The sequence below is a fragment of the Mesitornis unicolor genome, unplaced genomic scaffold (genome assembly GCF_000695765.1).
Source record: "Mesitornis unicolor isolate BGI_N332 unplaced genomic scaffold, ASM69576v1 scaffold30230, whole genome shotgun sequence".
NCBI classification, from domain to species: Eukaryota; Metazoa; Chordata; class Aves; order Mesitornithiformes; family Mesitornithidae; genus Mesitornis; species Mesitornis unicolor.
The window spans coordinates 1-16,904 of record NW_010158074.1 but is presented as its reverse complement, the minus strand read 5'-3'; the positions used below and the strand labels follow the sequence as shown (position 1 = coordinate 16,904).

The 16,904-nt window shown below is 43.8% G+C and overlaps 1 protein-coding gene across 3 annotated transcripts; it reads right to left on the bottom strand.

Moving 5' to 3' along the window:
* Positions 1-3,786: 3,786 nt before the first annotated feature.
* LOC104539039 (alpha-enolase) lies at positions 3,787-13,165 on the bottom strand. Of its 3 annotated transcripts, none has more exons than XM_010182467.1 (11): positions 13,065-13,165; positions 11,627-11,722; positions 8,994-9,052; positions 8,253-8,322; positions 7,928-8,061; positions 7,541-7,763; positions 6,183-6,380; positions 5,770-5,971; positions 5,283-5,391; positions 4,780-4,838; positions 3,787-4,258 (listed from the first exon to the last, which is right to left on the bottom strand). In XM_010182467.1, the coding sequence occupies exons 1-11, from the start codon at positions 13,147-13,149 to the stop codon at positions 4,189-4,191; spliced, it is 1,305 nt and encodes a 434-aa protein (XP_010180769.1). In that variant the 5' UTR covers positions 13,150-13,165; the 3' UTR covers positions 3,787-4,188. The 3 variants fall into 3 exon arrangements, with proteins under 3 accessions (XP_010180769.1, XP_010180777.1, XP_010180784.1); XM_010182475.1 differs by lacking the exon at positions 8,994-9,052 and adding an exon at positions 9,343-9,401 and having other exon boundaries at positions 13,065-13,155; XM_010182482.1 differs by lacking the exons at positions 8,253-8,322; positions 8,994-9,052 and having other exon boundaries at positions 13,065-13,149.
* Positions 13,166-16,904: the final 3,739 nt, after the last annotated feature.

Below are 16,904 nucleotides of genomic sequence, written 5' to 3'. Positions count from 1 at the left end.
CTGATGCCTCCGTCTGCTCCAAAGAGTGCCATCCCTGCAAATTATTACAGTAATAAAGACGCTGGCTGTGTTACGTTTGCAGTGGTACAAAGCACAGCCTTTCGAGCAGGAGCTCCATGGGGACAGCAGAGAAAGGTGAGGAGCAGTGCAGCAGGATTCAAGCCTTGATTAAGAAGCAGACACATCTCCCCCCTCTCTAGCACTGATTTTCAGCAATCAAATCTTGTTCCCTGTTCACTTATTCCCCTCCCTCCAAACACACACACACTTACCAACCATTCACTTCTCTCTAATGCACTTTAAATTCTTATCTCCAAACCACAGTCCCACATTCCAGCACTTACATCCAGCACATCCTAGGCTCTTTGCTTCCTTTGCAAGTAGCTCCTTTCAATGCTCCAGCCTCATTAGGCAGAGCCTGAATCCTCTGCAGCTGGAAGCACCTTGCTGATCTGGCCCAAATACTCTGAGATTTAACTTGAAAGCTTTATATAGCTCTGGTTTGATGGGACAGATGAGCACAGCATCTGACATTGTGGGATTGATTTACCTGTGTAGGAAGGAGCATTCAGTTCAACAGCGTCTGACTTCAGCTTTTGACTTGACACCCCAAGCAATGCTCTCCTAGCCCTGCCACTTCAAATTTCCCAATTATTTTAAAACAGGGCACCACTGGTAATTGTCCCTGTAACAGTTCTCCATCATGCGGTGACAAGGCGTGAATGATAATTAATTAATACCTGGGCTTCATTTGCAGGCTTGTTAACCAGCAGCGGTAGAAGGCTCTTGTCAGAGCAGGGACCACACTGCTCACCTGAACAGAGCAGGATTCCAGCTCAGGGCTTACTTTCCCCCAGGTTGATGTAGCTGCACACGAGATCAACAGCCCCAGTGCCAGCCACTACTCACATCAGTCACTTCATCACAGCTGTGCTGCCACTGAGGGTTTTCTTGATTTATGGCAACCAGCAACCTGATTTCCCAGCTCTTTCCAATGCTTATGGAAAGAAAGTCACCAAGCATAAATAGAAAGGCCCAGGTATGGCAGGTTGAGAATTTGGACTTCACTTTCTGAATTACTAGATGAGAAACAGCCATGCTATTGCTTCCTAAAATGGTTCTGCTAAAAAGCTTTCTAAACCGTTTTGCATATATTACAAGCTTGCCTCTTTGACAGAAGAGGAAAAATCCCTTGATAGGATTTAAGTGTAATTAGCTGGTTTATTCATTTAACAGGCCTAATTCAGAGATCAGCTATGTGTGAAAAGTGGACCAGGTTTCAAATGTGCGTGGAGTGCAACCAGCTTAGACCAATGCCTTATGAAAGGACAAATATGTGTGAGAGGAGGCACTTACCATGTGCCGAGCTTGGGCTGGTAAATTTGGTATTTATAGCAAAGCTCTTCTTAAGAAGGGCTTGACAGAGGAGATAAATCTCCTAAGGAGAAACAGCTGCCAACTGCCCAACAAAGGGATGCTGTCATCGCATCAGTTATTGCCTTTGTTGCAGGAGCCAGCTGTGCCTGCATTTGCTTTCAGACTCCATCTGCTGAGCAGGCAGCAGGGCCTGGGGAAGCCTGAACCATGGCTGGGGTCTGAGCTCACCCTACACCCCATGGGTGTTGGTCCATGCTCAAACACTGCAAAACAGAGAGCTGGACCCAAATACACCCACACCCCTGGTGGCAGGAGTTTGGTATTCTTCCTACTTTGAATGCAAGTGAGCTCCTAGGACTGTGGGACACATTCCCTCGAGAGAGGAGCTTTAACCTTGTGCACAAGGGTTGCTCACATCAGAATGCACAGCATTGTACAATACCCAGTATTTTCCTCCCTCTGTGGTTTCAGTGAAGATGCCAAAATCTCCTTCTTTCCCACATGAGGGGTGTTTAGCATTCTTGGTGTTGCAGCTTCTCCAGTCTTTACACAAGACAAGGTATTTTGGAAGTGCCAACAACAGATGAGAGTCTTTCTAATTAAAAAATATTGATCAATAGACACTGCAGAAGCCAGGCTTTGCCATCAACAGTCCCCTGTGCGCTAATCCCTTTCATGGCTGTGACTCATGCTTGTACAAGGCAGACTTGACATCTCCCAGCAGCCCAAACATCGCTGTTTGGCTTCAGTCCTCACAGGGCAGTCTCGCATCCCTTGCCCACTCATGGCAGAGCTGGTACAGGTTTGTTCAGGGATGTAACACACACAGCTTACCCCTCAGCATTTGACAGCTCTGTACTTTGTAAGAGCAGCTTTTGAAATAAAGTCTGTGTTGTTTTTTTTCTAAACTGGAACTGAGGATGTTCTTTAAATCCAGAGTTTAAAGGTAAACGATGACATGTGCCCTGCAGCACCACTGGCTTTAAATGTGCCTTTTCCATCTTACTGATCTAAAATCATGAGATATTTACACACTGCAACACAAGCAATGACCACAGCGGGGCACTGTTGTGCTCATCACAGATGATAAAAATTTCCAGCCACAAGTAATTTAGCGTTCCTGAACTGAATCCCTAGAATACTCATTGAGGGGAATCAGAAATTAATCTCTTCCTTACAAATCTGTCATTATGGAAAACAAAGAGGAACCCAAACCAAATAAGAACTGGCTTTAACAACCCTTCCCTCAGTTGTGCAATAATTTACTTTTCCTTGCTTGGTGAACATTGCCACCCTGCTCCGCACTGCCCCATTCTGACAAGGCTGCTCTGGCAATGACTACACAGCCACTGAACAATCTCCTGCCAAACCCCAGGAAAAAGGGAATTCTTCCTCACGCCCAAGAATACAAGCATTGACTGAGGATTGGGCTGTGTGCTTTGCAATCTCTCTCCCTGCCCAGCCAAACCAGCAGAGCTGCAACCTGAACATAAAGGGGTTTGGAAATAGAAATATTTGCTCATGAGCCTTTTGGTTACAGCCATCTGTTCCCACACAGCTGGAAATCCCCCAAAGCCTTGTCTTCCCTCATGTGAAATATGTACCTAGATACTAACAGGGTAAAAATTAAAGTGCAGCTATCAGAACAACTTTCAATTACATCTTATATTAGAGTACTATTAGCAAGGGTAAAACAAATGCAGTAGTTAACATCGCCTAAGGTTTTAACTCAATCTGGCATCCCACTCATACCAAGTTTCCTTGCACTGTGCTACATGGAAACATCTATAAAATACATCATCTCCTAGAATCACTGATTTCAAGTGTAGCTTCTCTTTTTCTCTTTCAGGTACAAGAGCTCAGGAACAGTACTGTTCCACAACTCTCGTCCTGTTGAGCTGTATTTCCTCCTAGCAGCAACAGATCAAGATGGAGGTTAAAAATTCACTTTTAATGTAGTTAACACTGTGCCAACCTCTTGCTAAAAGCCAAGGCCACCACAGGTTTTTTTTCAGCAATACTGAGGGAAGACTGACAAGCAGCCATCTGCAACAGTCCATGATAAAGGTTAATCACAGCACTTGTCAGAATACACCTCACCTCTGATAAATTAAGACCTCTGAGATTTTTCTCTTCCCCTGCAGGATCCCAACTGATCTAGGGGTTAGAAACCTACTCTTAGTCTCCCTTCCAAATGACTAAGTGTATCCTTGAAGCCCACCTCTCGATGGCAGGCACATACACTTAACTAACTCTTTGTCTATTTGTCACAAAGTCCAGCCCATGGCCACAGGCACAGCAGCCCAACTCTCACTCCCCACAGAACAGCTTTAAAACAGGCTACAATTACGCAGAGGTAGGTACCCCTGCTCCTCAGTCTCCTCCAAAGTAACTCAAAGCCACACTTTGTTGGGTTGTTTGATGCTTTTATTTATCACATGTAAAAACACTACTATTTCTGTTTGCAGGTAGCTCTTACTGCACTGCAAGTCACACAGCTCCAAACATTGAAGACCAGATAGGCAGCAAAATGAATTAAAGTGTTTATGCCCAAAGTCACAAGGTCATGATCCCAGAGGGTGTTCAATACACAGAAACACCCCACAGGGACTGTTCTACAAAAGCAGTAGAGCAACAAGTAACAGATCAGAGTTGGTGAAAACACTAGGTGAAAGAATCATCTAGGGGAAAATAGTACCTGCAAACTGGTCTTTTTTCTTCAGCTGCCCTTATCTTTCTAGTACAGGTAACTGTGATCTAAGTAAATGCCTAGTGCTTGAAACCAGAACAGGGTTGACCAATCCACTCAGTTTAGTTGACACGAGGGTTCCTGAAGTTTCTTCCAGCAAAACGGGCCTTGCTGCCAAGCTCCTCTTCAATTCTGATGGAAAAGGAAGAGTGCTGGGTGTTAGCAAAGTGTACAACTCCTGCATTAGCACAGCTGATGGCCTTATGCAAAATCACCTGTTCTAGCTGGCACTGACAATACTACCAGAGTCACAAGCCAGTTCCCACCAAGCAACTTCAGTATACGCATGTTCAGCTGCACTGGTCACCCATTTCACATAGCTTCACCCAAACATTTTAAACACTTGCCCAGGGGAACAGCATCATGCAGACAGAAGGACGATGTCTCATACCTAGTATTACAGGATGCTTTGTATGGTGTTCCCCTTCAGCGCGTTTGTTACAGGCATTACCCACCCAACTCATTTAGTCTACAGCGAGTTCTGCAAACACAGCACCAGCCCAAGAAGCACCTCTGCCAATGTCAGTTTGTGTCCTTAAGCTGCAGAGTGTTTCTGAGATGCAGAAGACCAAGCTGTGCCCCAAATACATTAGCAGAGCACTCATTCTGTGTTAGGCTTAACCCTCTACACTCTTCCCTCCTGAGAGCCTCACCTCAGCAGCTGGTTGTACTTGGCTAGACGCTCAGATCGGCAAGGGGCACCAGTTTTGATCTGAAAGGGAAATCAGAATGTCAGTAAAGAACTATAGCAGAAATAAGGCCGCAGATACCAACAGAATTATTCTATTCTGTTTACAGTAATAAGTATAATCACAAGCTTTATTGAGCATCAGGCTCTTAATATCTGTATACTCAAACACGATAGGACTTGGAAGCAATAAAGATTGTTCATTTGCTAACAGCTTCATTATCAGGAAATCCTGATACACCCACTGGAGTTAGCTAAGATTTTTTTTTAATTGGTGGTTAAAGGTGAGTTTACACAAGATAAGATGTTCCCTTGTCACACTCCCATTAGACAAATCAACTTCCTATGCACAGAAACAGCAAGTCTGCATGTCAGTCAGCACAGACCCCATCTGCTGTGCAACATGGCTTCCTCACTACAGTATCTCATCAAGCAAAAAGACAAACTACAGCAGCTACAGATACCAACCTGACCAGTGCAGAGACCAACTACCAGATCAGCAATGAAGGTATCTTCTGTTTCTCCAGACCGATGACTCACCATCACACCCCAGCCATTGGACTGGGCAAGCTTGCAGCTAGAAGAGAGAAACAGATAAAGCCCCACACCATCCCCATTTGCTTTTGCTCTAGTGATGCTGCCAAGTGGCAGGCGTTCCTTGCTTTGGCAAGACAAAACTGCCCTTTGGTACATGTTGGGGTTAGGAACATGTGACAATGCAGAGAGAAAGAGCTGCTTTTACACATGCTTAGACCTAGTGAAGTTGGTTGATGTGCCCATATGAACTCAAGACCACAAAGGTACACGTTCACTTCTCAACATCCTCTATTAGGTTAGAATTGTTCTCCCTTCATAGGTGCCAAATCATTAGATTTCTATTCCACTAGCTGTGGCCTATTCATCTCCCTCAATTAGACAATGCCCCTCCCTACACAGTCAAGAGGGGATTACTTACGCTTGCAGAGACTCTGTCACGGAGCCAATCTGATTGACCTTAAGGAGGAGGCAGTTGCAGGCTTTCTCCTCCACAGCCTTGGCAATACGCTTTGGATTGGTCACAGTCAGATCATCACCAACCACCTGGATGCCAACACTGCCAGTGAACTTCTTCCAGGCACCCCAGTCATCCTGGTCAAATGGGTCTTCAATGGACACCACTGTAGAGAAATACAAGGAGCTTTAAGACACCACCACCCTGAAAGGTCTTGTTTGACATCAGTACCCATCTCAAAGAACATTTCTAAGACTCCTAAAAGCCTAGCTATTTGCTCTGCTCTTGATCCCTCTTATAAGGGAGGCTGCATCCCAATTATTTCCTCAACTCTTATTTGCCACTACTACTGTGCTTCCTGTTGGCAAACAACTTACCAGGATAGTTCTTGACAAAGCCCTTGTACAGGTCAGCCAGCTGATCAGGAGTAATGTATCTGCTGGGATCATCAGGGGATTTGAAGTCCAGGTCATACTTTCCATCACGGTAGAACTCTGAGGCAGCCACATCCATGCCAATGACAACCTTTTCAGAGTAGCCAGCCTTGGCGATAGCAGTCTTCAGCAACTCCAGAGCTGAAACATTGTAAGGCATTTCTGAGTTCCCATCAAACATCTTAACTCAAAGCTATTCATTTATCAACAATAGTTCAGTCACTTCGCAAAGAATCTCCATTACTCCCTACAGAAAATTGTAAGGCCACATGGAAAATGTTCTTAAACTCCCACTTCTGAACTGACTGGAACAAGATATTACTTTAATACTGCTTTTAGCTTGTAATACCCCAAGACAGCATTATGGGATTCATAATCTCTTCAGGCAGAACTACATGTCAGTCCAGAAAGCTTAATACTAGATGATACTACATCCTCTTTTAGCCTCATGTATGTGGGCAGAAGTACTGACTGCACTTTAATCCCTTTGAGCTCCAGATCAGGTGCTGACCATCCAAAACCCGACAAGCAATGTGATACACAGCTTGCCTCTGCACAGGGCACCTTCTCTTAGCATCTACCTGTTCTCCACTTGGCCATTTACATGCATAAGAGAGAACAGAACTACTCACTAGGAGTCTCTGGATGTTACCCACTATGCTACTCTGTTTAGCAGAGTTCTAGTAATCTGCTGGCTTATTAACAGCTCCATTTCTGCAAGAGAGGCAGAGAAACAGCTCTTCTAGTACCGTTTTTGTAAGGACAGGCATTTCACTTGCCACAAGACAAACTGCCTCCCTCCTCCACAGGTTTCTGAACAGAACTGTTTGGCTGTGGAAGCAGCAAATACCTCAACTTTCCCAGGCAAGCCTTCATGCACTCCCACACATTACCAGGCGTAGTTCAAACTGTTTTCCTCAGTCAGTAGAAAAACAACTCCACTAAACTTTGACTGTCTTGTGGGAAAGCTGCAATGCATGCAGATATGCCCACACCACTTTTCAACTGAATGGTGGTAAGATTCCCTTAAGCTGCTACAGGAATGAAACAGTAAATGAAACAGACATTGAAGTCAAAGCCATCCTGTCAAGCTGCATAAACTGATGTCCTAGGGAATAGCTCTGTAGTCCTACACTGAACCACAGCATCTTGGGAAGTTTGTCTCAGGATACTAAACAGAGTAAAGAAACAGCAGCAAGTCCTACAACCTACTGATCCTGCCTTCCATTCATACTGGACAGATACAGTCTTCATTCTCTGGCTGTAAGTTAGAACTCCACCCACACTTAGCTCATTCTTACCTTCTTTGTTTTCCAGGATGTTGGGGGCAAAGCCACCCTCATCACCCACATTGGTTGCATCCTTGCCATACTTCTCCTTGATAACGTTCTTTAGGTTGTGATAGACCTCTGCACCAATGCGCATTGCCTCCTTGAAACTCTCAGCACCCACAGGGAGGATCATGAACTCCTGCATAGCAAGCTTATTGCCAGCATGGGAGCCACCATTGATCACATTGAAAGCCTTGGAATAACCAGAAAGGAAAGTCAAGTTAGAATGTTTCAGGGTAAACTGACAACAGAATTTACATTAAGAGTCTCGCTCTAGAAAACTTGATCCAAGACCACAAGACACCATGAAGCACCTGGTCAGATCAAGTCTTCAGCTAGCCCTATCAAGAGACTTACCGGAACTGGAAGAATGACTTCTGCATTTCCAGCAAGGTCAGCAATGTGACGGTACAAGGGGACACCCTTCTCAGCAGCACCAGCTTTGCATACAGCCAGAGATACACCCAAGATGGCATTGGCACCAAATTTGGCTGAAATAGGAAGAAGTGTTTACAGAAACATTACATCTCCACAGAGACTCAGCAATGCCAGCACAGTGTCTTGGTTATGGAAGTGCACAGCATATGCCATCCATAGCCTATCGTTTCTCATAAGGTAAGCCGGTATTCTATAAAGCAATCTTTATCTTTTCACACCTCACTGCAACACAAAGCCCACTTACATTTGTTCTCAGTTCCATCCATTTCCAGCATCAGTTTGTCAATCTTGTCTTGCTCCACAACGTTGACATTCTGCAGAGAGAAGTAAGTAAAGCACTGCTTGACACCAAACACGGCTCTACAAACTGCTATCAGCCTGGAACGGCATAGGAGAACATTCTAGTTTATGCTCCCTGCCCCTTTAGTACAAGCTCAAAGACCATCAGCTTGCTTATAACATATACCCATTTGTAACTGAGCACATAATGTTCGGAATTGTTGCTACGAATGTGCAATCACTTTATGCGTTACCACTTAGTTTTGCACCATCCTTTGTAGCTAGGGCTTAGTGCCCATGAAGTGCTCAGGAATCTCAATCAAGCAGCTTATTTAGTAAGATCCCCTCAGATTCCCTTCCAAATTAGCCAGCTTGGATCAAACCCAGTCTCTCCCCATCATTCAGCCTCCCTTTTAACCATAAGGTAGCTTGCATCTTAACTGCACACCACTGATGTTACCAGGTGCTTAAGTATTATTGCAAGCTACAACCCTAGACTGGTAGAGATTGTTTTGATTAAGTATTAGATATGTAGTCATTAAGTAAAGCAATTGCTGTAGATCAGTTTGTTCACATGCACTCCAATACACAGGATAACACCTCTCCATGTAACAGTTCCTGTGACTGTTTCCAGAGAGACAACGGATCAGTTAGGATGCACTGGACTGGCACTAACTGATGTTAGCAGAAGACAGATTGCTCCTACCTTGCTAATCAGTGCAGGTGCAATTGTTTTATTGACGTGCTCAACAGCTTTTGACACACCTGGAAGGAACAAGCAAATCAGACACTGGTCAACCACACCGGTTATGTAGGCATTAGTAGGTGATCTCAGTAACAATAAAGTCTCAAGGATATCACCTCAACTATTCAAACCACCAATCCAACCTGAGCTTACAGCCAAATTGGAACAGTTACACAGATGATCTCAACTGAATGGAAGTTGCATGGAGTAAGCATCATCTAGGAATACCTGCTGCAATGTTAGTTTGCAAGACCATGCGCTGGAGTAATTCATCCAAGTGACAAGGTTGCACTGAAAGCACATCCATTACCTGTGTGCACAATGCTGTCCCCAGGAACTCGTTAACATATTTAACAGCTCTGGATACACCTGACAGAAGCGAAATGGACAAGAGAATCCAGGAAGAGATGAAGACTCACAGCCAAAAACAAAGCTATTCATGCAAGAAAAAGAAAAGGACAGAAATAGGTAAACAGACCTACAAGTCAGCAAGTGTCAGATACTGAGCAGCAGACCAGAAACAGAAGGGCTCAAGGCGTAGAGAAAACGGTGCCTCAGCCAGCGGGGCTGTATTTGGTCTTTCCACCCAGGTTTCCATGCTTTTGCAAACACCACTGTGGACTCAAACCTCAAGTGGCTGAATGACAGCATTCAGAAGAGGTTTTATGATAGACTACTCCTATCCATTCATAGAGTAGGTGAGCAAGGGGAAAGAAGACGGCTTCCCCAGAAGTTCAGCATGCAGCAGCTCAGGCATTTCACGATCTGCTATCATTTTGTAACACTGCTAAAGCATCACCTTAGCATGTTTTACACAGACTGTCTCTGTACTCGGATGCAGGCACAAAAATTGACTGTCTAGTCTTGTTTCAGACAGGGAATAAGGCATGAACACAGCATCATTCTTTTAATCTGTGGACCCACCACTGCACAAACCAGCAGTTCCAGTATGAACGTGCTTCTTCCCCATAAGCCAGCTACCAATATTAGCCTAAAGAACAGCCATCCCTGTATAGTGTTCAAAGATTTCCAAAGACATAAGCTTTAGAACTGGTAAATGCTAATTAAGTGCACCCTGAACCACATTAACTGCTTTTTACATATTTCAAGTCCACAGATTTATATTATTAAAGACCTACCAGCTATCTGCAACTCATCCCATATGGTGATTATTTTTTCATAACTCATGTTATCTTCCAGCTGACAAAAGCCTTCAGCTGTGATAGCCTGTTGCAGAAGCTCAGACTACTGTCTAGTTAAGTGGCATAAAGAACTGCCTGTAGGATCAGATTTAACAGGTCCAAGCACAACACACATTCAGCACACTGAGGTAAGTACACATTTACTCTTCTTAAGGAAAAGTGCCCTAGGTAAACAGCATAAGCTCTTCAGCTCCTTGGGATATTCAGTCATCTAAGAGTCCACTCTGTGTTAAAGTAATAACAAACATGAATCTTCTCAGACAAGGCTCTCCAAGTTTGATTTAGTAGTTACCCACACTAACTGCTCACTCTTAATAGGCACAAAATATTTCAGGTTCCTTTCACCTGACTGGCAGAAAAGGAAGACAATTAATTCTGTCTCTCAGCCAAAAGTTAAGTTGATTGCTTATACTTGGAAGGTATCACCAATGCTTTTAAAGCAGCAAGCTAAAAAAGGAGTCCTCACTGTCCAAGCTCTCAGAGCAGTCATAAGAATTACTACTAGGATGTTTATTAGGTAGTGACATCTTGTATTTGGCTATTTATTTTCCCCCATACTTGTTCTCAAGCCAGTCTGGTGACCACTGTGTTCCGTTTCCTTTCAGAACACACAATCAGTCCCCAGACAACTAAAATATTACACCACTGACACAAACTTAAGTATCCTGGCTACCTGTAGTGGAAGACAAAAAAGCTAAATTGGCTTTAGCTATTATGCAGTCTGAAACAAAAGCATCTTCCACGATTACCAGTGTAAAGCTGCACATTAGCTGTAGTCAGCAGCTGGCATAAAGCTCAGGTTCAAGATTTAACATGCTGGGATCTAAGGAGTCTACAGTGCCAGAGCAGATATATTTAACAGTGCTTTGAAAATTTGGTTTATGAAGAGACCTTGTGACTAGCTGCAGTATCACCAAGCCTTTTGGAGCATTAGTTTAGATGCTCTTATGACACTACTAAGGCACTCTGTACTCTGACACACATTGATGCGCAGAGCAACAGGAGTGGTGTAACAAAGTATGTTTGGGCATACTGTACTAGAGATACTATCTCCTGGCTGGTACGCCCGAGCTCCATGTTCCCACCTGTGGAAGCACAGTGGTCTCCACTATTATGTAGCTGCACTGCTGGAGGCAGTCACTCTCCACATTGTACCCTGGAAAATGCAGCAATCTGTGCTTCACCTTGGCCCCAGCCACACCACCTAAGCGTGGTAAGCATTGCTATCATCTCACTGTTAACCTCCACTGCTTTTGCTTGATTACCATGCCTTGTACAGAATATGGATGGCAGTGAAGGAGATCATGTGTCCTCTGCTACAATCTGGCATAAACATATGCAGCAACACAGCCATTGTAATGGGCTGAGCTGAGTACCAAAATTCAAGTTTACCTTTCCCCATGTAGCGTGTCTTGTCATTGTCACGAAGCTCCAGAGCTTCATAGATTCCAGTTGAGGCACCGCTGGGAACAGCAGCTCTGAACAGACCTGTTCACAACAGAAAAAAGAACCATCTTAGCACATTCAAACCCCCAAAACCTTCTCCACCCATACACCACCCCAACCTACCACAAACTTCCACCCCTGCAGATGGGAAAGAATCTCTAAACCACATCTCTGCTCACTTATACAGTGATCCTGAGAGCTGTCTGCTCCTTTACAGAATAAATTCATCAGTGTCCCCCTCATACTGACCAACTGCAAGCCAACTCACTTGTTCTCTTCCCCTGTGCATTTCAAGTGTTTAAGTTAGGAAAACCATCCATTCTCTTCCAAAAATGGTAGATTTATTCACTGAGTCTACTGTTGAGCTTAGTCTGGCAGGCAAGCTCTTAAATTCTTCTAAGATATGGCACAGAAGGGACAATTAGGAGGCCTATTTTGTTAATGTGAGTTCTGGGCTCTTCCAGAAACAGCACAACCACCCAGACAGCCCATTCTTCCAGTCAAGGATGCCGAACTTGATGAGAAAAATCAGTTCACTGGAGTCTGTTCTGCCTGTGGTTCAAGATGCCAGCTTCAGCCTCCAGTCTTTCCCTTATCCCACTATAGCAAAGAGCTTAGGAGGGGCAATCTCATTAAATGACTGCATTAATCTTTTGAGGCAGAAAGATCAGCTATTTAGTTAGTGTATTACAGCTATTGTGTTTGCTCATTCCACCAAACCACACTGGTATGTGTTTGCACAATGCCTTTGTCAGATCCTATCAGATGCAAGATGAACAACTAACAGACCAAGGGGAAATCCTACAATAATTTAAAATATAAGATGTTATATGTGAAAACCCAATTAGAGAAGTTCTTTAGTCATGCCCAAGTACTTTTTCAAAGAAGAAATCATAACCCAAGCAGAAGTCTGCTTCATTACACAACGTGACTGGCTAGACAAATCAAGAATTAAACTTCAAGTGCAGTCATACAGAGTTTAGGGAACACTGAAAACTAAAACCATTAGCAGCTGCTTAAGGGAAAGCCTTGACCCTGTCTGCAAATGTCATCCCAGTTTACTCTCAGGGTAATGGGAGGAAGGCAAGTTTGGATTAACACTTGTACCATTTAGACTGTAAAAAGCTGCACACTTCAAAAAAACCACCCAAACCTTTCACTGTGCAGGCCAATATCTTGAGCTCAGCACATTCACCCCAGTAGAATGAGGTAGAGGTTTTTCCTGCAAGTCCTATAGCAAGCTCAGCAACTTATTGTATGTATGTATGGAGAAAAGAGGAAGCACAATTCCACTGCTAGAACAGGACAATTTGTATACTTTTGACTGCCTCTTCAGTTCTATCAGATACAAGAAAGGAATAATAATCTACCACTAAGGACTCACCTTTGTTGGTAAAGAGGTCTACCTCAACAGTGGGATTCCCACGAGAGTCAAAGATTTCACGGGCATGGATCTTGAGAATAGACATGTTGAATACCTGAAAAGAAGAGTCTAGCATTAATCATAGAATGGTTTGGGTTGAAAAGGACCTTTAAAGATCATCTAGTCCAACGTCCCTGTCACGGGCAGCGACATCTCTCACTAGATCAGGTTGCTCAAAGCTTCATCCAACCTGACTCTGAATGCTTCCAATGATGGAACATCCACAACTTCTCTAGGCAACCTTTTCTAATGTCTCATCACTCTCATAATAAAAAATGTCTTCTTACAGCCAAACTAAATCTATCCTCTTACAGTTTAAAACTTTCAGCTTTAACCTGTTCAGCAGTACTCTTCAAACACAGCTCTGTGAAATGAATTTTTTTTTAAACACAAAGGGCAACCCCCCACACCTCCCCTTCCTTGCCTGTCCCTCCTGAACAGTTTATAGCCATCAATTGCAGCACCCCAGTCGTGTGATTCATCCAAGTTTCAGTGATAGCAGTTAGATCATACCTTTCTAGGGGCTTCCACCCCCTCCTATTTGTTACCCGAGTCACATGCATTGGACACTTCAGTTGGGCTACCAACCCTGTCTGCTTTTTAGAACAAGACTAAATTCCTTTGAGGCATTTTGTAATGGTTTCCCTGTTGGTTCCTAATATATCAGCAGCCTCTGGCTCTTTGTTAATCAAACCCCATCTCTTTCCCCCACTTAAGTCTAGTTTAAAGCTCTCCTCATAAGTTTGGCCAGCTTCTTGCCAAAAATGTCCCTGCCCACTTGGAAAGGTGAATCCTACCAGCTCCCAAAAGAGCCAGCTTCTCAAAAAGGTTGATCCATGATCATAAAAGCCAAAATCCTGAGTGTGGCACCAGCCACACCACCAGGCAATCACCTGTCGTATCCAACTCCTCATTCCTGAACCCCTTCTGCATACATTTAGAGGACAGAAGTCTTAACCTAAATGGGAAGATCAGCCTAAAATCAGACGCCTTGTTTGTTTTCAGCAAGATCTAAGGCAGTATCACCTCACAACAGTAATAGCAGCCAAGCAATCCTAATACTTAGAATTCTTTTTGATAGAAGACTAAAGTGCAACAGTTGTTAGCATGCACAGCAGCTGTTCAGAGCCAAATGTTACCTATCTGAAAATAGAAACAGTCACAGCACCAATTAAGAACTTGTATTAATAGTTACTCCCTGTCTTGAGTATTTACAGGAATAGCTTTTCCTCCGTAAAGGAAGAAAAATCACCATAATCTTTTGAATACTCTCTTTTCCCACCTTCTCATATGTATCTACACACTTTTACTTAAAGAAAACAGCAGTAAGGAATGCCTTATATAAGCTTTGCTACATCTTAAAAATCAAGTCATACAAATGCCTGTAAGCCATCGACTGGCACCAAACCCAGTTCATCTGCAGAGAAGAAACCTCACCCTCAGAAGCAGAACTATCTGGAAGCCAGCTTTTTGGCAAGCCAGTGGGGGTGGTAACCCTGTTTACAGAAATGGGCATGAATCGCTCTGCAGTTGCTGCAAAGTTAAGAAAACATGACCTTAGAAATACTGCTGCTTGTACCGAGCGTGCGTGGGGGTTAACTTCATACACTCGTTCTTTCTCCACAGCAGTTTTTTCCCTCCCCATGTTAAAAACACAGGTAGCTATTTGGTTTGTCCCCTTGGCTTAAAAGTGTCCCTTCCCATTGTCCTGCCTCTAAGCACCATACTACATAAGGTAGCTCAAAGATTTTAGATATTGCCTGCTTTACAGCAAGACCCACACACTGACGGATGATATGACTACCCTAAGCAGCAAGACAACTTAGTTCAAGCTGGCCTTCACACTGCCACTGCTTAACTTCAATCAGTAAATATATAAGCTAGAAATAAATCCCTGCAACTCTCCAGTTATCAGTCCCATCCATGCTAACACTTATCTCTCTGCACTTGCACTGAGCAATGGCTAATAGGGAGAATCCCCATTTATCTGAAAAGGGCTTTCAGAGATTCTTAGGCTAGCATCTGCTATGCCTTACTTTGATTTTTCAGAAACATGGCTTTGTGACAAAACATTAGGTGCCTTGCTCTTCGAAAGTACAGCCAGCTCACAAGAAATCTTAGTGCAATGCAAGAACTGTTTGTTCACCTTCACAGAGAAGGTGGCTCTTCAGGAATACACACTGCTACAGCTTCCATCGGAAATGTCTGCCAGGTTGGACATTACTCAGCCGTCCTTGACAAGTGACCTTTACAGCAGTCCCTCCCTTTTCTTTAGAAGGAGGCATTTCAGAACACTGCACCATGCCAGAAATTCCTCACGCTTCCCCCCTCCCCCCCCACTTTGCTAACCCCCTCACATCTGTGTTCAAGAAACAGTTTCCCTGCTGAGCTATTCTTGGGTAAAAAGCTGATGCTCTTTAGCTCATCACAAGCTGTGTGTTACATGTTCTGCCTCAATCAATTCAGCGCACTCATCTAGAAAGTGAGAGTCAGCCCATGCACAGGTCTAGCTACGGAAATGTTAACTGAACCAAAAAGAGCTCATCAGGAGAACTATCTGCTTCAGACCTTTGTACTCAAGTGATGGAGCTAGCCAAACACACACAAATACCAGTGGTATTTAATGTATGCATTGCCTTGAACTCTTTTTTTTTTTGTACTATGATCTGCTGGCAAGGTCAGTGCCTCCTTTTAGGAGAGGAACCACACACACTAGCTTTCCCGGCCTTCCCAAGAGCACACATGATATTACTGACTTTAAGGCTAAATTACAGCCCAACTGCCAGTTCTGAATACTGGCTTCACTATCAACTGAAATCCAAAAAAATTGCCACTTACTCCCTTTCTGATCCTGAACTCTGCAGTACTCAAACACCAATACAGACTACTCCAACTTAAATTTTTTTTACAGCCAAATTTACCAAAAGCTGTGCTTATAAGCCATTCTGCAGCCTCATTTCTCTTTTAAGTCAAGACAAGGTTAAGACTGAGCACTGCAAGCATATGAATGAGATTTAAAAAAGCACTAAAGTGTGCCATAGAAAGAGCTATCTTAGTTAGCAACTTATTACAGAAATGCCACACAGTTATCAGTGGAAGTCTTACAGAACCTTTAAGCATCTTGTAAGATGTCAACTCTCATAGCGTCACCACTCTGATGAAGAGCTTACTGCTCATTAGACTTTTGACCTCTCTGTATTGGAACCTAATGTATCAATTCTAATGCTGAAAACATTCCTAAAAACTGGGCAAATATGGACCAACAAGGGCATCTTCCCATCCTACTCCTTTGTGTTCCACGTGGTATTAATTCACTTCTATGCTCTGCAACAAGAAACAATGCGTTTTAAATAATGCCTGACAGGGAATAAGTCACAGACATGCTGAACTACTTTCTCTCTCGTTACTTAATAAGATGGAAGCCTGAAACTGCATGGCCTCAATCTGTGGGTTTGGATGACAAACTTCACTACTTCCTGCTAGGCTCAGAAAGTCACAGCCCTGCCCTGTGACTCAGCAGCCGAGTAACGGAATGAGAGAAGGATCAAGATCCTCTCCTGCAGCCCTGTACCAGGCAAGTTGGGTAAGAGGCAATTCCCTCCCCCCCCCCCCCCCCTTAACATCCAGGCATCCAGGTTATCAGGTGCTACTTCCCACAAGTGCTGCCTGGAGACAACCAGCCCTTAATTAACCCCACTGAAAGACCTAAGGCACACAGACGAACTGACATCTAACGTTAAATATTTGAGATGCGAAGCTGAAGGACATCCACTGCCACTAAAGAGGGGAAGGTCCAAATCA

Coding starts and splice junctions, on each gene's coding strand:
- LOC104539039 (XM_010182467.1), bottom strand. CDS start 13,149: ATGTCTATTCTCAAGATCCATGCCCGTGAAATCTTTGACTCTCGTGGG. Junction 6,381..7,540: donor CATCCTGGAAAACAAAGAAG/GTAAGAATGAGC, acceptor ACAATGTTTCAG/CTCTGGAGTTGCTGAAGACT. Junction 5,392..5,769: donor GTGACAGAGTCTCTGCAAGC/GTAAGTAATCCC, acceptor TCTCTCTTCTAG/CTGCAAGCTTGCCCAGTCCA.